The 22,194-nt window shown below is 47.8% G+C and overlaps 1 protein-coding gene across 1 annotated transcript in view; it reads right to left on the bottom strand.

The window, feature by feature from the left end:
- Positions 1 to 920: 920 nt before the first annotated feature.
- ARHGAP19 (Rho GTPase activating protein 19) overlaps positions 921 to 22,194 on the bottom strand; it is a 28,274-nt gene continuing 7,000 nt past the window's right edge. Inside the window, exons 2-12 of the mRNA XM_026102907.2 lie at positions 15,160 to 15,425; positions 10,729 to 10,809; positions 10,194 to 10,403; positions 9,369 to 9,595; positions 8,721 to 8,807; positions 7,677 to 7,742; positions 6,756 to 6,944; positions 5,937 to 6,035; positions 5,248 to 5,340; positions 4,305 to 4,373; positions 921 to 3,784 (exon numbers count right to left, since the gene is read on the bottom strand). Of these exons, the coding sequence (XP_025958692.2) occupies positions 3,728 to 3,784; positions 4,305 to 4,373; positions 5,248 to 5,340; positions 5,937 to 6,035; positions 6,756 to 6,944; positions 7,677 to 7,742; positions 8,721 to 8,807; positions 9,369 to 9,595; positions 10,194 to 10,403; positions 10,729 to 10,809; positions 15,160 to 15,425 (1,444 nt within the window). The 3' untranslated portion in view covers positions 921 to 3,727. The remainder of the gene's footprint in view (positions 3,785 to 4,304; positions 4,374 to 5,247; positions 5,341 to 5,936; positions 6,036 to 6,755; positions 6,945 to 7,676; positions 7,743 to 8,720; positions 8,808 to 9,368; positions 9,596 to 10,193; positions 10,404 to 10,728; positions 10,810 to 15,159; positions 15,426 to 22,194) is intronic.

The raw sequence follows: 22,194 nt of genomic DNA, 5'->3' as shown, positions 1-22,194 counted from the left end.
GGCTTCAGGGGCTAAAACTTATTCGTTTTTTAAATTATGTAAGCAGTATAAAGCCTGTCACTTTGAATCATAATTATCAGGGAAGCAATACTTGGATTCACTGTATGCAAAATAGCTATTGCAAATGTTTGCATTCCTTTTGTTCAGCAGTTTCAAGAAAGAACAGAAACATCACTCTGAACTCCCATGCCCACTTTTAAGGGCACAAAGATCCCATCCCCTCCTGCCCCCCCAAGCTCCAGGGAGAAAAGGCGCACCAGTCCCATGATACCCAACTTCAGCCTCTGGAGGAGAAGCTTGAAGCTCAGCCTACAGGAAAGTTTCAAACACACTACGCAGCTTGCTTCTCCTGCTTGTTTTTGACTCACACAGCAAGGATGCTAATGAGTGTCTGAGCCATGGCAGGCAAGCCCAGGGCATTTCAAATGTGGAAGAACTTCACAGAGAAATAATCTGCATAAAATCTGAGATGCCATTATTAGGAAGGTAATGAAAATTCAAGCAGAAACCATCCTCCCTTGGCAGCCAAGATTAGCAAGAAAAGAATGGTTCTAAAGAGAAAAATGTATTCATTTGATCCATTATTTATATAAAGTGCTCTTTGTAAACCCAGATTTCTCTTCACCCTGGATGACAGCGGGTGGAAGGGAGAAAGGAAGAGGTCCAACTTTATACCTCCAGTGTGTGAGGAAAGCCTGTCTGGGCACCTTGCGTCGCACTAAGACCCCTGGAAGGAATGAGCACAAGTGCCATATAGGAGGACGGTGCCATCCCTGCAGGCACGCAGCAGCTCACCAAGCACCTCTGCACTCCAAGGATGGTGGCACAGGGTTTCTGAGCAGACGCTTCCTTCCTTTGGAAAGGAGACACACCGCCAAGTCCTCACTGTCCCAATGAAACCGCTTAAGCCACTGAGCAAAAACACTAAAAATAAAAGCATTTAATATGGGGATTTCACATGAACATATGGAAAGGCAGCAGTCTGAAACAGTACATACATAGCATATATAAATAAGGACAAAGATTAAAAATATTTCAGAAAACCTAGACTCTGGGAACAGTTAGTTGCTGCTCTGGGAGGAAGCATCCTTGTGAGGCATTGCACTGGGCAGAGCAACAAGGCGCATCCAGGCACGACTACAACCCCCCTCACGTATGAGACAGCGTGAACACATTGGGCTGTGGCAGCCAGGGATCCTAGAGGCCAAGTCCCTGTTAGCCCCCCCATGCTTGGCACCAGGAGGACAGCACCTTGGGGTAAAGCCCAGGGCACTGACCGCAGGACCTTCAATTCTGAAGCCTCCGGCTGCCCTGTCTGGAAACCGCACACACCCCGCTTTTGGCAGGGAAGTCATCCAAGACATGCAGAATGCCAGGCTGATGCCCCAGAGATAACTTCTTCAGAGCTAAGCAAATCTCAACTGTGCCAGAAATCAGACTCAGCTCTTGAGCTAGATCCACCATCAGGGGGGACACAGTCGCTTGGCCACTGGAGGGAAAAGTTACTTTTCTCTCATCTATAAAGGAACAATGTATTTAGTCTTAGGAATGAGATAGCCTCGCCAAGCCAGCGTCCATGCAGAGATATAGATATGTCTGAGTATGCTGGGGGGAGGGAAAGGGGGGGGCTGGACAAACAAATGCTTCACCCAGCAATCACCCTCAATGCAGGCAAAAGCAGAGGTAGCAGGACCAGGCCTAGTTCTCCCTGCACCACCACTCGGCTTTAGATCTTCGGCTCTGCCTCATCTCTGTTCAGAGGCAGAGCCAAGATTCCCGAGTCTCTGCTAACAGGAGACCGCCTCCCAGCAACTGCAGAGGCAGAAGTGTGATCAGCAAAACACAGCCTGTCTTTCGAAGAAAAGCACACAGACAGTTTCAGCCTCTGGAGGGAATAATTACAGACACATCCAAAAAGCACATACTGCTAACACAGCAACAGCCTCTGCCCTTCCTCACAGCATCCTCACCTGCCTGGTCCCTGCAGAACCAGTGCTCTCCCTTCACTGTGACAGAGGCTCCCAACCCCAATCCCCACATCTACAGCCCCACTACCCCCTACATTTTCAAGGCAGCTCTTCCATTTCAGGGTCAGACTGGGAAGAGGTGCCCCATATAAAATACCTGGAACATCCCTCTGAATACAGCAGCACAAGGCATATAGCTTTGTAGCGCTTAAAAAAAAAAAAAAAAAAAAAAAAAAAAAGCAGTACCAAAAGTGACAGATTCCAGCTAAGCCATGCAGGGCTCTGAAGCCCTGTTTTGACAGCTCTGGTCAGTTGGACTGAACTCCCTGCTCACATCCTGACCTCACACCTCCCGCCGCCAGTTGTCTCAGAAAGCTGTCCAGGACAGAGCTCTAACTCCTGTCGGCTGCTGGTTCTTGAAGATTAGAAGACAATTATAATTGGATTTCAGAGATTATTTGCTTCGCTGAGAAGGGCTGAGAAGTGTTTAGACAGTTCCTCAGCTGATTAAATCTTTATTTCACAGTAGTGACCCTGTGTGTTTCCTGTCCTGGAGTGCTTGCAGACAGCTACTGGGCGAGACTGGCTTATTGGAGCACTTCAGCTTAACAAGACAGCTGACATTGGCCAGCTGCAACGGGGGTTTATTTTCTATCTAGATGGTTTCATCCCATTTCGGCAGCTCACAGAGAAGAGCTGAATCCAGCTCCCGTCCTTTCCCCCAGTTTAGTAACTAATCAGCCACTTGCCAGACGGGCCATCCAGATATCTTGAGCTAAAGCCTTTGGCACCACTTGCAGCAGATCACAAATGGCTGGAGCCCTCCTTCACCTCTCATGATGCTCAAGCTGTTTTCATGCCACAAATTGACTCTGCCTGTCCCCGACATCCCAGCTTCCAAAGGCTGGGCTGCCCTTCTGCCCCAGGACAGCCTTTGCCAGCCTCCTGCCCCCTGAGGAACAAGCCCTGCTCAGCTTAGCCTCCCTTGGGGAACACTAAACAGAGACAGTCCTTGCTCCCCAGGCAGAGCCTGTGACAGTGCTGTACAAGGGGCACATGCAGGGGGTGAGCAGGGGCTGCTTCCAGCTCAAGCTGAAACAGGGTGATGAGTTTATTGAGGAAGCCACTTTCCCCAAACCCCCATTTGAGACGATGGCACCCTCAGCCCCTCTCCTCTTCTCTCAGGCCCACCCCCATGCTGTGTACCATTTGTGTGCTTCAGGAACAGTAGGCAAAAAGGACCCCATAAGAAGCAGAGAGCTGGTCCCTGAAAGCACAGGGAGCACAGCTCCAAGGAGGCCTGGAGGTAAGGTTAGCTGCCAGGATGCACATGAAGGTTGGAGTCCATCATTCTCACTGCTAACAGAGAAGGGGAAGCAAAAACAAGTCAACTTGTTAATAGCTCAGAGCAGAAAGCGCAAAAACACAGCCTAGCACATTGCAGAGAGAGCTGGGAGTACAAACAGGGTCCCATAATGCACAGGGCTCTCCTTGTAAGTGAGCTCTCCAGCTCTTCCCAGAGCCAGCGGGTCAGACATGCTGCACAGGGTTTGGTTAGATAGTGGTTTGCCCCATAGTGGAATAACATATATTTATATACAGAGAGAAACAAGTCCCTGCAATCCTTGCAAAGGTCCACTTCCAAGAGCGCTGGCATGTTGAAGGCTGTTGTGAGCCTGCAGCACTCCCCTCTCAGTGCAGCATGTATTCACAGCTTGTGAGGCTGGGCATTCCCCACCCATGCATTGGTGAGAGGCAATTCACAGGGACGATGACTCCTTGGAAAGCAGGCGGGCTCGCACACGTCTACAGGAGTCCTGGAGCAGAGGATTAGACAGATTGAATGCTTGAGACACAGAATGCCACATAAGAATAGGGGACAGGCTGTCCTCCTCCTACAGGGGCTCCCACTGCAGTCTTTCCACACCTTTTACCAAAGCAGAGCACAAGACATGAGACGATGACCAAAGATGATTACTGCAGTCAGCCTTGGGCTGTATTAACCTCTTACCTCGCTGCCACCCAGACAGGCTGTTAGCACCAGCCCCAAGGGTCTAGCTGCCCTCCTTCCCATGACACCCAGCCTGCCGACTCACAGAAGGGCTGTACAAGCCTGCTCGTGTGAATCCATTCAAGGCCTGGCTTCCAGAGCACCTATCGCTCACAGCTCTGCATGGAGCAAACTGCTACAGCCAGGGGACCACGGCTGCCACAGAGCATAACACAGAGCCTTGCTTGCAGTGACACTGTGTCTGCAAGTCTCTCTCTGTATTTGAGAGCTGAGTGCCCAATAGGCCAGGTTCCCCTCAAGTAGGGCTGCATGTATGAGCATCTCACCTCTTTCCGGCCCTCTAAAAATTTCAGCTTTGCTTGGGACACACGAGCTGGAGAGCCACATTTCTGTAACTGGAAAAGAGAGGGGAAGGGGATCAGAGAGCTGGGGAATGAATTGACAATCACAGCCTTCCCTGGCAGCAGGCTGCACTGCCAGAGAGCAGGTCCCGCCCAAATCTATGCTCGGCCGGCCTAGCCCAGAGGACAGCCCTACCACAGGCAGCAGACTGCAGAGTACGGGCACTGCCTAAGCCTTAAACTACTGATTCACCTAGAACAGGAGGCAACTGTCATCCCAGACACTAGACCATGCCTGTCCCGAGTGTGTGGGCCACTCAGCAAGCTGGCCAAATGGAGGATATTTGTGTATGCTGTGTGGGCTCTCGAGGGATGGGAGGGGGACAGACCTGCTGTATAGCTACAGCTGCACTGCCTGGCCCTGAAAACTGAGCTGGGAACAAGAGTGACCTGAGCAATGACAGCCAGCCTAGTCTTGACTGACCCACAGAACGAAGGAATCAGAGGGGAGAGGTCTGGAGACTAACAAGAACCTAAATCTTCAGTTCAGTCCTGGAACAGGTTGAGAGCAAAGGTCCAGGAGAGCTCTGTACAACTCATGGAGGAAGATGAGAGTAAGGGAAAAGGGCACAGCCAATGCCCCAGGAGCAATACAGGAATAAATGAGAGGGACAGGACTGCAGTGAGGGCCGAGGGCTGTCACTCCTGCTCCCGATGCTGCCCTTATTATTAGCCCTGCACTGCCTTCCCCACAGCAGCTTCCTAAGGCCTTGTCTAATCATACAAAAGAAGTTCTGAAACCTTGACTGGAGCGGAGAACAGCAAGCAGCCCCCAAGAATAGCTCAAATGAGTGCCCAGGTTGCACTCAAATGCGCCTCCATGCACTCCCTCACTGGCAGCTTCAGCAGGGCTGGGAACAGCTCTTACCAGGTGGATGTTCTCTTTGCTAGCTCGTTCCGGCTCTGGCGTGACATCCCTGCTCTTCCTCTCCATGATAACCGGTGTTCCCAAAACCTTCCGCTACCATAAGAAGAAGAGAAGGCTGTTGGCTTGTGCTCAGAGTGCAAAGGGGAAAAGGTAGGGAAGGAGTAGGATGCATTTCTGGTAAACAAGTGGATGCTGGGAAAGAAAACAGGAAGCCAGGCTGGGACAAAGACTGCAAAACAGAACCTGAAATACCATTCTGCCAGGCTTAGCCTGCCTGATCCTAAAGGGTTCAGGAAGTGACACCAGGCCTGGCCAGGAGCCCAGACTATCAGAAGCAGGTACATGCTGCTGCAGAGCAGCCTCCAGTGTGCTAATACCTGTGCTAACAGCCACCTAGACTAAGTGAACTGCTCCCTGTCAGTCTTCATCTCGTCTTGGGAAACAACGAAGCCTTCACAAAGATGCACAGATCCTACAGTAAAGTGTCCCATAGATAATTACATTCTATACTAACAAGGCTTATTCTTGCTGTGCTGCTTTTCCCATCCCCAGTGGATCTGTGTTCTTTACCAGACGGTACTTTGAACAGCCTCTACTGTCAAGTGCCTTATTCAAGCCACGGCAAGGCAGGAGCACAGAACAACATCGGAGATTCACAGCAGAGAGCACGGGTCAGAGGTTGCCTTTACCTTAATGAGACCACTGAAGGAGCGTGAGCGGGTGCGTCTTTGTGCTGGGGGTGTGCGTACATCAGCACCAGGAGTGAGAGCTGTAGGATGCTTATTAAACTAGGAGGAAACATGAGAGCAGCATGTTAGCACAATTACTGGCTTACCAGCCTCTTGCTGCTGTGTGCAGCTCTATCTGTTGCCCTCTGGCCAGATATTGCTTTGGCTTTCTCACACCCCAAAATGGAGGGGCAGCTCAGAGCTGCAGGGAGAAGCAAGCAGAGGAAGGCCACCTCTCCTACCCAAGGTCACAGGAAGCTTGGGTGCGAGGCTGCTTTGTGCTGGCTACTGGGTCAGCCGAGACCAGCAGCCACCGGAGTAGAAAGGGGTTTGAGCAGGAACTGGGGTCTGGCAGACAGGATAGGCACTGGCTGCACCCAAGCTCTCCGAAGCAGTAGGTTGGCTGGAATTGCTTACTGGACCAAGTGCAGACCAATTTGTCCCACACCACGCAGGCAAGAGGAGAAAGGATTTTCCTCTTACTGAGGCAGCAAGCTCAATATGGCCACGATCAGGATTGGGGGACTTCTGGCTGGCAAGTCCCTTGCTTGGGAGACAGCGAGCTCAGAGCACAGCTTGGTGCAGCAACCACTTCCACTATCAGCCACATTCAGCACAGGCTTCCCCCTCCCCTTCCTTCATGCAGCTCTGCCTCTTGCAGGGCCCAAAACTCACCCTTTCCAGAACTGGGAGCAGCTCTCCAGTAGGCCCTGCCTTAGTCCTGTGCCCAGGATTGTGCTGACAAGCACACCCCAAAGATATCTTTCCTCCCCACACTACCTGCCGAATGAGCTTCTTCTTCTTTGCAGAGTCGGGCATATTGTGGACATGGCGGAAGAGCTCCTTCAGTGCATCCTCTGTGCGCTGCTGGGTCTCCTCCTGATGGCAAGGGTCCAGTCGGCTTCGCTTCTGAGACTTGAGAGGCTGCAGCTCCTTGGAGCTAGGAGAGGTCAGCAGATCCAGATCGTCCTGGGCAAGTGGAGAGAGCAGTTGCTTGCCATGCTTTAGTCCAAATGAGCTACCCATCTGAGCCACGCTGGGAACTGTCTCCTGAGCTGCCTCGCCCCAGCAAATGCACAGGGCTGTGTTTTCCCTACCCCTCTGCAGCAGCACTGCACCAGCAGGCCCTGTGCCAGGCAGAGGTGACAGCAATACAAAGGTGACCCCATTGCTTCTTTCCTCCCTCCTGGATGCCAGCTGCAGGAGCTCTAACAGGCTTGAGAAGGGTTACTGCAGCTCCTTCCAATGCATCTTCCCTCTTCTGCAGCTATATGGGGCAAGGAAGCATTTGCTGGAAAGACACAGATAAATCTTCTCCCAGCAGCAGCAAGTAGCCTTTATTCCAGTCCCTCTTCGCAAGCAGCCTAGCCATGGCAGCAGATGTGTGTGTCCGTCTGGAAGGCATAGCTCCACAAAGCAGCAGGTGCTGCATGTGATGGGCCCAGGGATGCAGGTTTGCTGCTAAAGAGGGGCTGGTAGCTTTCCCGGTGTTTTTGATTAACAGATGCTTCAACTCTGCCCAATTTCCCCAACGCAGTCACCTGCACTACCATACCATATGGTTCCCTCACTCCTGCCCTCCAACAGATCCTCCCTCATGACTTAGTTTGCTTTCAGCTTCTTTCACTCACAAAAATCCCTTCGCAGAGGCATAGCCTCTGCCCTTTCCTGGAGGGCAGGCACTGCACTCGCAGCCCTTACCTTTGATGCGTGGGCTCTGGATCCAAGATAGTGGAGCCTGGCACATTCCCGGATGTAAGCTGGGGCCTGGGCAGAGGAGAGAAGACTGTGAGCACAGGGGAAATGCCATGCATGTGTTTAGTGTGCTTGACTTTGGGGGAAGATGCAGCCTCTCCAAGAGCTGTTCCTCAGCTGCACCACACAAGCCACTTCTAAGACTCAGCTGTTTAGGGCAGACCAAACAATGGTGTTTCATGTCCCCAGTGCAATCTCTGCTCACAGTTTCCCTTTGACACATGTAATCAACACAAGGGGAACACCAAATCACAGCAGGTTCCACATAAGCTTTTTCCAAGCAACTCCCCCAGCTCTGAGCGGGCCAAACAGGGGCACTTTCTACAGGAAGACTTTATGCAGACAGCAGAAGCCCCAGAACAGGACCAGGAAGGTCCTGGGAAGCCAAGAGACTGTTCTGGAAACACTTCCCTGGAGGGACCCACACACAGCCCCACACTCCTAACTATGCTACCACAGCACCCCATGCTGAGCTAGACGGGGAGGGTCAGCACTGCAAACTCTGCCCATAACATCACTGGGTTGACTGCCACATGCAGAAGTGTTCACAAAATGACCCTCCGCATTGAGGATCCAGCTGCCAGCAGCCCTCATCCGAGATGAGTCCCTTCAGTTTCCTTATCCCACCAGAACCCCAAAGTTTCCCAACAAGAGCCCCACCACTAACTGCCCCAAGGAAAACAGTTTCCCGCATGGAAAGAGGGTGCTGGGTGTCCAGCAGAGGGTGGTATTACACTGCACCGTGCCTCTGACCTTGCCAAGGCAGAAAAGCCACCTCCATGGCTGTGTCCTCCTTCCCCTGGGCTGCTTGCCCAGCCAAGACTTCCTCTCTAGTCACTAAAGAAACAATTTCTTGTACAAATCCTCCTCCTCCTGCCACAGAAGAGAGTGCTCAGAATATACCCCTGACACCTGAGACCTGTCTGGACAAGTGGCATTCAAGTCTCCTGCAGAAGGGGCAGGAAGAACAGGGCCTCAAAGCACACTTACCTTGAAGAGTTTCTGTGAGTGTTTGATCATGAAGGTCACTCCGTTGTTTAGCTTTGTGATATTCTCCTGCAGGTCATTTGCTGTCACCTGGCAAAGGGACACAGCCCAAGCAACAGCTGTTAGAAGGGGAGGAGGAAGGGTCTCTGTTGCCTGCGTTGTTTCTGGGACATGGACACATTCAGTGGCTCAGCAGGAGCTCAGCTCTGAGGAGATGGGCAGGCAGGCTCACAGCATGCCAATGAGCAGAGCTCACAGAGCCAAAGATGTTCTGAGGAGAGCTGGCCTGATACCTTGGCCACCCAGACAACTCTAGGGTAAAAGAGTTTACCAGCAGCACAAGAAACCTTGCAGAGAGAGGTCTGCAGGGTTTGTCCAGAGCAGTCATTCTTAAAAGAAGCAGGACTGTGCTGTGCTTTAAATCTTACCGGAAAAGAGGAAGCATCAGTGGCAAATGAGACCTATGGCAGGTCTGGGCTGAACACCAGGACCTTGAGTCCTGCCAGGCACCTCCACCTCACCATTGTAGTCTCCAGCCCTCACATTAGTGTTGCAACACTCATCCTTCCCATCTCAGTGCTCCCCTATAGGCCTGTTAAACTCCTTTCTACCCTACAACATCCCACCAGCAGATACTGAGGCATTGCTCACGTTTCTAGGCCATAGGATGTGAGGTGCAAACATGAGGGCAAGATTGTGGGCGGACATCTTGTTCTTGTCCTGCTTCTTGGCCGTCTGGTAGAGCAAATCCAGCAGCAGTTTGAGCAGGCTGCGGTTGGGCGCAGGAAGGATCAAGAACAGCAGCTGGAGGGCTTCGATTTGGCGCTCTTTGTCCGGAGTGCTAGTCTTATTGCCCTTCTCATCAAACAGCGTCAAGTCTGCCAAAGCACAGGGCAGAACGTGAAGGACACACATTGCCTTTCCTAACAGCAGGCCCATCGCAACCGGTTACCCTCCCCTCTTCACACAGCCAGTTCTCCTCCAAACTCCTGCTTAGCTCTTGGCCCTCCAGCTCCCTTCCCCTGGCTCCCAAGCCCCTCAAATGCTATGTTAATCTGTGGTACTCCTCCCACAGAATAACACAGTTGCTAATAGTTTTGGTAGGTTCCAGACAGAGCAAGTTCACACAAGATAGTTCAATAAGAGTTACTAAGTGCGTTGAAGCCACACCTGGCTCAGAAAGCCTCCAGACTGAAAACAGTTGGAGACTCAGGCTACCCAACACTCTACTCCTGTGCTTCCCCAGGCATCTGCTTATGCCCACTGCTAGAGAGAAGAGATTGGGCTAAAGAGACCCCGCCTGATTTCTTAGGATTTTCAGCTCCAATCTTTCCACCATAAGGCTCTTCCTACCCCGCTTTTAAGGATTGCACTTCAGGATCTCCCCCAGCCTAGTGTGTGGCTCTGCAGCGTTACCAGCTCTCTAGGAGGCTGGCTTCCTTCCCTCTGCTCATTGCTCTCTTGTTGCTCACTCACCTGCAATTTTGAGGTGGGCATGGAAGTGCTTGTGTGTCAGCAGGGGCTCTGGTAATTCGCCCAAGAACATCTTCAGCAGGGTGGCCACATCATTGGAATGAAACTCCCCAGAGTCCAGGTCAATATCTGTACCACTGTTCAGAGCATCCTTTAGGATCTGTTGCCTGATGCTGTTGCCTGGCACCCGAAACAAGCCTTCTGCTCGTAGATCTGCTCAACAGAGGGGAGGAAAAAGGCCCCTGGTTATTCAGAGGCTGATTCCCTTCCTCTTACTAAAGCAGATCTTCCCCCTTTCTAGAGCTCAACAGCAAACGTCAGTGAGCAGCATTCAGAGCCATGACTTCAGGCTGGGTCGCGCCAGCAGAAAGAGTTCACAGAAACAGGGGGAAACAACTGCTAGGCAATCCCGAGGAACGGTCACCCAGTCCTGCCCCAAATTCCTATTGCTGGAGAGGCTCAGAGCTCGCCTCTCGGCCTGCACCAGAGACCTGAGGTGGCCCAAACAGATAGGAAAGCAGCAAAGACAGTCACTTACGTTTGTGCAGATATTCAATTAGCTGGGAAACCTGTGCAATGCCTTCTTCTGTCAGTGGCGAGCCAAACACCACCCCTTTCTCTGCAGAACAGAAGGTAACACGTTCAGGCAGCTCAGGGCCCGATAGCCCCAGAGAGGAGTGCTCCCCAAAGAACAAGATCTCAGCATGCAAAGACCAGTGCACAAAAATGCTGAGGATGAAGGTCACAAGGACCCCTAATAGATGTTATCTCACAAACTCCCAAATAAGCCACTTCATCTCCCAATGCTGTATTTGCAAGGGCTTCATCATCTTGCTTCTTACCTCAGCTTAATTACAGTTTTTAATCAGCCGAAGCAAACATTCCCTAGCTCGCGAAAAGAAAACACCAGAACAGATGTTTCATTATCTGCAAGCGTGGACACTATGGAAACAGCAGTCAAAGTGGGAAAAGCAGATGTGGCAGCATGGACTTCCCAGGTGCCTGCCCCATAGGCATGCTGCACAGCTGGGAAGTGAGGCCCAGATTAGTCCTCACTATGGCCTGACATGCAGGGAGGCAGAAGGAAGAGCTGCAGCTACAAGACGTGGGAGAGGGAAACAAGCACCAGCAAGGAGAGCAGACACAGTCTGACTGGCTCATGCCAGCCTCCTTTTCAGAGATGAATAAACAGCAGTGAATCACTTCCCCCACATCAGCTGCCCTGGACTGAGCACAGTAAAGCATGAAGTATCACAAGGCTGAACAAGGAAGAACTAGAAGAAGGGAGAGTAGGGAAGTAATGAGCTGGGCCCTTCTCTGTAGGGGACACTGACAGCTCCTCTCACTCCTGGAGTTTGCTTTCATCTTGTGGGGCTGTTAATGAAAATCAGGCATGAGTTGCCAGCTCCAGAGCTCCAGTCAGTAATACAGGCACCAGCCCCAAAGGAAGAGAGAGAAGCAACTGAGCTGAAAGGAAGGAGACCCCTGTGTGGAAAGAAACATCAGATGAGATTTTAACTGAAAAGCACTTGTTGGACCACTGTAGAAAACCGTTCCTGTCCAGAGAGGGACTTCCCAGGTATCTAGCAGGGTAATATTTTCTAATAAATGGGGTCTTGCGAGTGAATGACTTCTTTCATCAGATAGACACAACCAGTACACTCTGTGCCTCAAAAGGCTGAAGCAACTCCCGTGACTTCAGCAGCAGCAACCAGAGCCAAGGGCACCACTCCTCCCCTGAGAAGAATGTAGGCTTTGACCGCAGCTAGAGATGAAACACTGGATAGACCATACTGTACATGCTGACTGGGACTGAGAACTGGAAGCAGACATATGGCTGGTTTGTCCTGTCCTCACGCTTAGGCTTCAAAGAGCCTTCAGATTTAAGAATATACCTCCCCTCCCCATCACCAAACTTGCAGGAGCACAGGCCACTTCTGAAGGCAAGCTGGGCATCTGCATCAGCTTTCTGGGGCTGAAAGTTTTCCTCTTATTGTTGCAGCTGATAGCCAAGTGATCCAAGCAGTACATTGGCTGGCCTGATAAAAGTTATCATCTTCCCCATAAGCTTTGTCTTGCTTTTTTTCCCCTCATAGCACATGGTGATTTTACAAGCTTTTGGTCTGTTGTACTACAGACCTTACTATTCTGAGGTATGGATGCTCACAGCATGTGGGAAAGACCACGTTAACCCTGTGCACTTCTCAAGCAGCCCGCCTGTGCAACTAAATTTATTCTGCCTGAAGAATATTCCACTTTCTTCCACGACTTCTGAAATACATGGTAAGCCACCAAGAACTCCAACCTCCTGTTAAATCAAGAGCTTTCTGACCCCCCTCTGATAAAGTACATGCAAAAGGTCTTCAGTCTTGCAGAAGGAAGGAGGACAATGTGACCTCTTGATCCTCATGTAAGATCTGAAAGGCTTGAGCGTGAAGTGAAAGAATGGATAGTAAAAGATGCTTGCCCTTGAAGAAAACTAAATTCATTATACATTCATTAGATAGAATTCATAGTGGCCAGGGAGAGGAAAACACATCTTCTGGAGACGTGCAGGGTCTGATGAATTTGATTTACTTTTAAAGTCAGAAGTTGATATCTGAATGAGAATTTGATTCTCAAAGAAACTTGAAAGAAGTGTCTGGAGAATGAATGCTGAGTTATAAAGGCTTAGATGTTATTGTACAATTGCTTTAGAAACTAAGAAGCAGCATGAGATAGAGTTTCCTGATACTCAAAAGTCATAAGCATTTGCAGTTTGATCAGCTCTGAGCTCTATGGTCCTTGGCCTCTGGCTTTGAAGAAATAAAACCTGTTTGTTCTAGCTGGTCTATAACATCAAGAGAAACAAAGGATAGCTTAAGATGAAACATCGTACATGAAATTGATTTTCTCTGTAGGCACAAACTTGTTCTCAGAGTCTGGAGTTCACAGACAGTGCCTGTCAATGCAGGGAGACACTGCCATTGCAGCCTGGGAGTGCAGCCAGCTGACTTGGAAACATCTGTTTACTGTAGCTGTAGTGCAGACACATGGCCATGGAAACACAGTCTGTACTGGGTAAGCTGCAGCTCCTGGTGGAAGAGGAGCTAGCAGGAGACATCAGTTCTGAAAGCTGGTAAGAACAGCACTCCAGCAGAGCATGGCTAATTTTAAAAAAAAGGAACCACAGAAGGCTGACAAGCCCCCGCTAGAAGGTTTTGAGAAGAACAGGGAAGTTTCCATGAACACTACCAAGATGCATCTGATTCTGTTTCTCCCTCACTCCTGTTTGTCAAATGACATGTGTCTGAATTTGTGTCCTGTTACTCTTCTGAAACAGAGGTAGGTGCAACACAGCTCCAAGCACAGTGTAACTGCAGTTTGGGAGAAGAGTGTAAAGATCTGTTATTACAGAGCAGCAAGGACAATCATGGTGATACTGAGTAATTCTCACCTAAGGATGCTGAAGTACTTGATTTGCAGTGCTTGATTTTTCCCCTGCAGTGCTGCCCAGCCCAGTTCTGCCAGGTTGAACATGTCTACCAGGTAAACCAGGAGCGGAGGGCAGATGCCAGTACCAGAGACTCCAGTCTGAGCAGTGGAGCTCAGAGATTATCCTCGTAGAGGCATAAGTTTGGTAGAAAAAGAAAGACTCAGAGAAACCATATAAAGACTGAAAGCCAAAAAACTCAGACATACCGGTAACTCTTCTCAGAGGTGCTCACAATAGCAGAATTGCCCAGAGGAAACGGGAGATTCATTAGAAGTATTCAATCCCAGCTGCCAACATTTGAAGACAGCTACTCACAGCTCCTTTGCCAGCAGAAAGGCAGTCTAGCTAGGAAACCATGGCTGAGGAAGGGATGTGAGAGGTGTCCAGGGAGAGTCAGTTTCTGTCCAGATAAGTGAGAAGGTTTAACTGAATTTATGAGGAAAACCCATCCCCCTGAGTGTGGGCAGAGGTGTGAGTAGGTACACACACCTGGAAAACCCTTTAAGCTACAGCTAAACTGAGTTGCAACTGCCAGCCACTGGTGAGGAGAGGATGTGAAGACATGTGCTAAAAGGCAAACTTCAGACTTCCGAGAAGGGTGCTGGGGCTGATACTTCATGATTACAACAGCCAAACTTGAAAAAGGTATGAACAGTCAGGTCACCAGAAGAAAACTCCAGCTGAGTGTTGGAAGCTATGCTTGCCTCAGCAGAAAAAAAGAGAGTAAGTTACCCCCCAGGGTCAAATCTGAGCTTGAGCAGAGACAGAGCTTTGTCACTGACTCACTGAAACTGGGATGTGGATCAGAGCAGCCCTGGTACAGGGATGGGAGAAGCGTACCTGTTCTACAGATTTCTAAGCTACATAGACATAATCTTAAAAAAGCTGAGATAACAACTGAAGGGGACAGAGGGCACTGGGTGAAGTCAGTGGCCTGGAAAACATGGGCATTACTGTTGTTCACAGAAATTGACATTCTCAGCCTTTACTGATGCTCTATCATTAATGAGGAAAGCTAATGAGCTAAGGAAAACAGAGAAGTATGAATTACCACAGACAAAAATAAGCGTGTTGTGTAGAGAGGCAAGGATGCCTTGGCACGCATTCAAAGAACCTGCAGTTTGATCTGGGCCAGCTCTCCAGCTCAGTGCTATCCACAGAGCCAGACCAGAAACAGTCAGGGCCAAAGCTACATTTCTGTGGTTTGTGCTGCACCAGGCACAATGAGCAGCCAACTGACTGTGGCCAACCCAAACATAAACCCCCAGAAGGATACTCTAGAAGCAGCAAGGCATTTCCTGGCTGAACTTCCTGGCTTCTGTTTTGTTGCTTTCTCAAGCTGACATCCCCAGAGATTACAAACCTACAGTATTAAGCACTTAACACACACTTGAAACAACAGGCCTGCACTGAAAGTTTTCTAAGCTATATGTAACAGATGATGACAGTCAGCATCGCTCTAAAGGTGGGTGCCAGGCACTGTGCCACACTCACCTTTGCGTTTCAGAGACATCAGGGAACGCAGAAATCCAGAGGCTATGCTGTTTCCCCCAGGCAGCTTTGGGTCCTCCTCTCCCATCAGCTGGGCCAGCTCTGCCCCAGGCAAGTCAATGAGCCTGGTGATGTTGCTGACCACGAGCTCTGTGAACACCTCTGGTTTTTCATGGCGCAGCTTCTCCACAAAGAAGTCGGGATTGAAGATGATCGGCTGGCTACGGAGGGAGGAGTCATTGCAAATGACAAAATTGCAGATGGCATCACTGGAAAAAAGGGAAAGAGGAAAAAAAATGAAATACCTCCTCATCACTTTGTTTTTATAGCCAGCTGGTCTGCCCTGCAGGAGACATCTGCCAATGCAGGGGCTACGAGTCTACGCCAATGGTGCAATGTCTTCGATGAGTGTTCAGCACAGCACAGTTTAATTTCCCTTTGGGGTAAAAACATTTTTGGCTTGTTTGCATAACACAGCCCAAAACTAGCACTCCGTAGTGTGTTGATAGCATTTGCAACACATGAGAGCACCCAAATGAAGAAACTCTCACTGCATCCACTTCCTCATAGCTCAGGCAGCTACAATATCTAATATTTTACATTAATTCATCACTCTCAGTCTTAAATTTGGTCCTGTCCCCTTTCCTCCTCAGAAATTTATTCCCAGTGGCCTTAAAATCTAAATCCCAATCTAAATTTATTCAAGGCCACCTTATACTCATCAGTTCCTGTAGCTGTTCCATCATCACTACCTTCCTAGCAACAAATACAAAGCTCTCACACCATGTGACTCTGTTTCTAAGATCATAAACATGCAACATTGACCCTCAGTTCAGCCAGGGATGTGGTCAGATGCTCCCAGCTGACAAGCTACCAGCTTCTCAGTTACTGCTCTCTGCCAGCTACAACTGCCCAACTATGTGCTCCGAGTCTGAAGCAAGTGTGAACTCATCAGTATTAGCATGAGACACTTGAGACCAGTCTCTGAGGAACCTTTAATAACCTTCTTCCTAATAGATCTCTTTTTGGCTCATCCAATTCTTGTCTCTTGTTCAGGCTATCCTTTCTCCTACCTCCCAGTTCTCTACTGATGTCTACTTTCTCCAGTTTGATAGCTTCCCATGTGGCATGGGAAATGGGATGTATTAGAGACACTGCTCTACTAATGGTTATCTATAACAGGTACATAGCTTTTCCAGAGGTTAGGTAAGCTACATTTCCCATGTCTAAAATCAAAATAAATGGTTATCAGAGATCTCAGGTTAATGAGCGCTCTTAAATGCTCACGCTGAATCTTATCCAACTACCTACAGGTCTTTTATTACCATCTTCCCACCACTGTCTCAAGGACTTGCACACTTCGGAAGTCAGGCCCACCAGCCTACAGTTGCCTAGCTTGCTTCTCCTGTTCCCCTTTTACTTAAATGTGAGGATTACAGCCATTATTCTCCAGTCACAAACTACTGCCCAGATGTCATACTCTGCTATAACACACTGCTCTGGCTTTGCAAGTTGGTGCGCCAGTTCCTCTTAGGTTCTGGGTAGAGTCTGTCTGCCCACCCAGCTTGTACACACTGGGTACTTTCACTGTAACACTTTTTTAATCCTTTAATCATACTTTGGCTCTTGTATAATCCTTTTCTTTCCACTGTTTCAACATCCCTCCTCAACTGTGAGCCCCCACTGCACACTATTTTCCAACAGCAGGTGCCGAACGTACATGTAATAGAAATACTCCACTCATAAGCCACTGGTCACTGCAGCCGCTGAGATGCAGCACCCGGGGGGAAGCACATGCTCTGCCACTCACCACCGCACCCCCCAGCCACCTCAGTTTTTCTCTAACCTGTGCTCCAAAGTGATCTTCCCATGGGAGACCAGAGCACCCTGCCCTTCCTTTCATTTTTGCAGAGAAAGCTACATTACTGTGTTCCAGCCAAGGCTGGGCACCTGTGCTCACTGCCCAGCATGTCTTTCACAAAAAAGGAGTGCATTTGCAACCAACTGGGCCTTATACCCATCGGTTCAGGCAACAGCAGTATCAGGTATAGAGCATTAGTATTTAAACTACTAGTTCAGATCTGAGCAACTTACTGTTTTGACGTAAACTGTGAGCAGCTAACAAAGAGGACATCAAAACACACGCCAGCAAGTAAGCTGAACCCCATGTCATTTCTGTGCTTTATCTGTGAACTTCAACAGTTATCTGAACTACTGCTGTCTATCTCTGACCTGAAAGACCATCTTGGTGTGATTTCCAGGATGCCTGATCAGAATAAGAGAAGAAAAGCTGGGACTCAGACTCCACAGGGAGAAAGATACTTGCTGAAATCACAGGAAGCCAGGCTCTCAGCAGCGCTTGCATCGTGAGAATCCATACAAAAAATTCTCCCCTTTCCACTGCTCTCCAAGGATGTCAGAGACTCCTTCAAGAGGATGGAGAAGAGGAAGGTCTGCAATGCAGACTATAAGGCAATCTGCCAGGTCATCTAAAAACTTAGAAAGCTCTTAAAGGTTCCTAGCTGCATTGCTCAGAGTGGCCTAGAAAGCATGCCATAGAGACTCCAAATGGGGGCCATATTTTTCTAAGTACCTCCCAGTAAGTTTTTCAGCAGTTTGTTATCTGCAATAAATCAAGACCAAAATGCAACAACTCAATATCAGCTGCCAAAAAGCAACTACCAACTGATCTGATCATATTCTCATTTCATTGCACGGGCCTAAAATGCACAAACAAGTGTCAACCCTGCCCATAACGTGGAGCAAGCCCTTTGCCTGAAACCCATGACAACTCATTCTATGGCAATACAGATCCTGAGGAGGGTTAATAGCAAGTGTATAGGCCCAGTGACCCTGCCTGCAATGATCCGTGCACTGTTATTCTCTCACTAGCAGTTTTGTTTCCCCACAGAGAAGATATGCAAATACTTTGCAGCAGTTACATCAAGCATCACAGATTATCTGCTCCCTCCAACAGTTAGATATCCAGGTTCAGAGAAAAAAATTAAATAATTTTGTCAACTAGAACTGACTGACATGACTTTCCTGCACACCCGTTGTTACAGTTACACAAAGTTTAACAACATTTAATGCAAAAATAAATAGAAAAAAAGTAAATTTCTTACATGAGTGCTGAGAGCTTTTGGAGAGGCATTAGGAAGCAGAGACAGGGAAAAGAACTTGCTCCTTGTTTCCAGCAACAAAGAAACCTGCCTGTCCCAGCACAGCCTATGCAAATTCCACGCATGCTACGAGACACAAGGACGCATTATTGGGTCTGAAAGGCCCCCTTGGCACACACTGGGCATCAGCCTTCACACAGAGACAAAACAGAAAAGAAAAGCTGGACAAATTGATTCATGTCTCTTGCCAAAGACTGTGTAGCTGGAGTTGAACGACAAATAATTCCTACACAGGAACCAAAGCTTTGAATTAGGACCAGCCTGGTGTTAATTGTTCTTCACCTGCATCTAAGAGGAATCTGCAAAATTGCCCCAAATCTACCCTAAGTCTGCCATGAGCAAACCATGCAAACACATTTCCAATGGCATTCAAGCACAAATAATGTTACAGCACTGGCAGGAAAATAACAGTGTCCCTCAACTGCACTAACCCTGTGCTCAGGGACCTCGCCGTAAATATTCTCTGACCCTGCCTTTCACACTGGCCAAAGGGGCTGTTGGCATTTTTCTTTCAGATCCACTCAAAGACTAAGTACATAGATTGCCCCCTCCAGAGCTGGAAACTGCAGAGGGCTGTTGGTATTTTTCTTTCAGATCCACTCAAAGACTAAGTACATAGATTGCCCCCTCCAGAGCTGGAAACTGCAGAGGGCTGTTGGTATTTGCTGCAATTACTATGCAGCCATGAGCAAGTCTCCCACTTGAGCCTTCCCGTTCCATGTTTCTCTAGATTCCCGTCCAGTTTCCCTGCCTGCCACAGCTGGGACCAGCCATGTATACTCTTATTGTGGTATTGCACTTCAATGAGCTACTCAATTTTGAAAGGTCACTTTATTAGCAGCTCTTCTTCGTGCAGAAAATTTGCCTTTGTATCATTACTGCTAATCAAAATGGAAATGTGAAGCAAACCTCCATTTCTGAGCAAAGATAAAGCCCCCACTGGCTTTACACACAATAACCATGCCAATCCTCAGTGCTGCACACACTATAACCTTCAAAAAAAAAAGCCATTCACCCCATCTGCTGTATTCATGTTAAAAAAAGGAGGATGGGTGTGCTGCACCTACACTCACAGTTTATATAACAGCAGCAGAAGGGAGAAACATTTTTCAGAAAATTTATTGTTATTTTTTTGTTTTGCTTGCAATTACAGAGCTATATTTTCTACATATGGTGAACTGTGATTGCTTCAGGACGTGTCAAAAGACAACAAAAGGAACAAATAGCTTCCTCTGTTGCCATGAATAAAATCAAATCCCAATGAATAATAAAACTTGTACTAATAGGGCTGTGATTAAGACAGCAGATTAAAAAAAATGGGTCCTATATTGTGCAGAGATTCTTGCCATTCTAGTACCTTTTAGGAGCAAAGCCTGTGATCCCAGCCAAGTCACAAAGAAAGCTGTCTGTCACACACAACGTTCTTGCTTTAGGCATGACAGCCCCATCATTTCATGGGGAGTAGGTGGTGCAGGAGGTCAAAATCATGATGGATCAATTAATCCCTAAGGTAACTAGATCCAGACCAGGGAAATGCCTTGGAAACTAGGACAAAAATGAGATCTAAACTGGCAAAACATTGTGATTGAACCTGTGGAGCAAGAGCTTTGGAAGCAGACAAATTAGCTGGTATGGAAGCAAGCTTGCATTCAGATAGGTGAGACCTAACTGTTTTAGCGGCTTTTACAGATTTTATGTTGTTGTAACTCCATGCATGTGAAGCCAGAAACAAGTTCAAGTAACATGACACTAGAGCATAAGGAGAACACAAATAAGACAAGAAAGAGAAGGAAGAGGTACCCTTTGGGGCAAGGCATTAGCTATGTTTGTCTAGCTGGGAAAGTGGAAAAGCTGGAAGCTACAGACTTCCAAGTAGCCTGATATAGCTAATTCAGTGGGCAAAATTCATCTCCAGTGCAGTTTTGTGCATTTCATATGTTGTCACTAAAGGGCTAATACTGCAGTCGCACCACAGTAGAAGAGCCTTACCATCACAGGAGTAAAAGGATTAAAGAGCTTTTGAAAATAAGGCAGATAATGGAAGAAAATCTCCGTCTATATTAACAAAATCTTTAGAACGTGAGAAACAGCCAGGCTACTACCAAACACCAAGAGCAGAGTGATAAGCAGACCCTGCTAAAGAACACAGAATTTAAGAGATTCTTTGCCTGGGTAAGCACAAAGGAAGACAGGACAGATGCATGCAGGCACATATTTCCCCAGGGAGAGAGAAACAGTATCATTTCCTATGCTGTGCAAGAGTAAGGAATCAATTAATGAGGATGTCTGAAGACAGTATTCCAGAGCCAGATAGGAGCCATCCCAGATTTTGCGAAGAGGTGAAAGAACCATAGTAGAATTACGTGAAACCATTTTAAGTACAAAAGGACCAGATGACAAATGATTTCCTAGATTAAAAAAAAAAGATTTATAAGAAGGCTAATGGGAATGGACTGTAGAGACATTAGAAGTGACTTCACAGTTAACGTTGCTTTGAGAATTGTACTTCAGACTGACATTCTTGCAAGACAGCATAACAAAGATCACATTCAGTCCTCAGATTTAGCACAGTAACTCTTCACAGAATGACTGATTTGCCTCTGAAAAATGTTAAGAAAAACATGCAGTAATTTTTGCCTAGGGTTATACTCATAAGGTCTGTAGGGACAGAGAGAGTCCTTTTGCCATGAGTACACAGTGCATAGCACAGTGGATGCCAATCCTTGACCAGTGTGTCTATACTTGGTACAAGTAAGTGATAATAGAAAATGCTCCCTTTTTAATTGTTCTCCTTCTTTGCATTTAAACAGCTAACCTGGAGTGATCAGCCTTTTGGCTATGGAAACCAGATAATAATATACAATTCACACAGGGATGAGCTGTGAAACAAAGCCTGGTGTTATGTGATGGTAGCCCATGTTGGACAACCTGGAACTAACTTGGCCATCTTTTGGACATCAGATAAATTGGAAATTGAAGTCACTGCTATAATCTGTGAAGTCAAATTCTATCTCAAAGGAAACAAAGGAGACCCGGGAAACATCAGCTACACATCTATGGTGTGAATCTGGAGACAGACTTGTTTGGGAAGATAAAAGGGTTGGAAAAGGGGGGGAAAAAAAGTGTGCTTCAGAACAAACTGAAAATGCAACATACTACTAGTATCAAACAAAACTGCAATAGCAAGACAGCTTGATGTATGTAAAACACCAAGAAATTTGCATTTCATCATTAGATTTCTCAAACTTGACCTCAATGAATTTGTTTGTGTTATTTCTAATAAAATCCACTGGAATATTTTGAAGACAACAAAGCAGTACTTAAATCAGCTATCACCACAACAGAAGAGTATCCAGATGCCTTATAATGCCAAGGGAGAAAAAGAACTAAAAGGCATCTTAGAGAGGAACTGCATGTTCACTGCAGTGCTCTTTGCCATATCTCCTTCCCAGCATAACCAGCATAGCTCTGGATGATCCCACAATGTTTGGCAGCTTGGACCCCCTACCCTCATCTCTGTAAGAATGCAGAAATACTGCTATAGCCAGAAACCCAGTAATTTTACATTAAGAATTTGCAAATTCCTACCTCTGCCTTAACATCAGAGTAACACAGTCTAACAACATTAAATAAAAAAACAACGTTGCTCCAATTTCCATTACCTCCGGTTTTGTTCAAAGTTTGTAAGTAAGTGGTTTTACTTTAATCTAAACCTCTACGGGAAGCAGCAATGGAAAAGGAGCCTTAGATCTGATCCTGATTTCACTGAAACCAGCACCAAAACTGACTCTTTTTAGATGGCAGCAGCTGTCTCTTCTCATTACCAATCCTATTCACTTTTATCATTGTTGCATTG

The sequence above is a fragment of the Dromaius novaehollandiae genome, chromosome 6 (genome assembly GCF_036370855.1).
Source record: "Dromaius novaehollandiae isolate bDroNov1 chromosome 6, bDroNov1.hap1, whole genome shotgun sequence".
NCBI classification, from domain to species: Eukaryota; Metazoa; Chordata; class Aves; order Casuariiformes; family Dromaiidae; genus Dromaius; species Dromaius novaehollandiae.
This window is presented reverse-complemented; position numbering and strand designations above follow the sequence as displayed.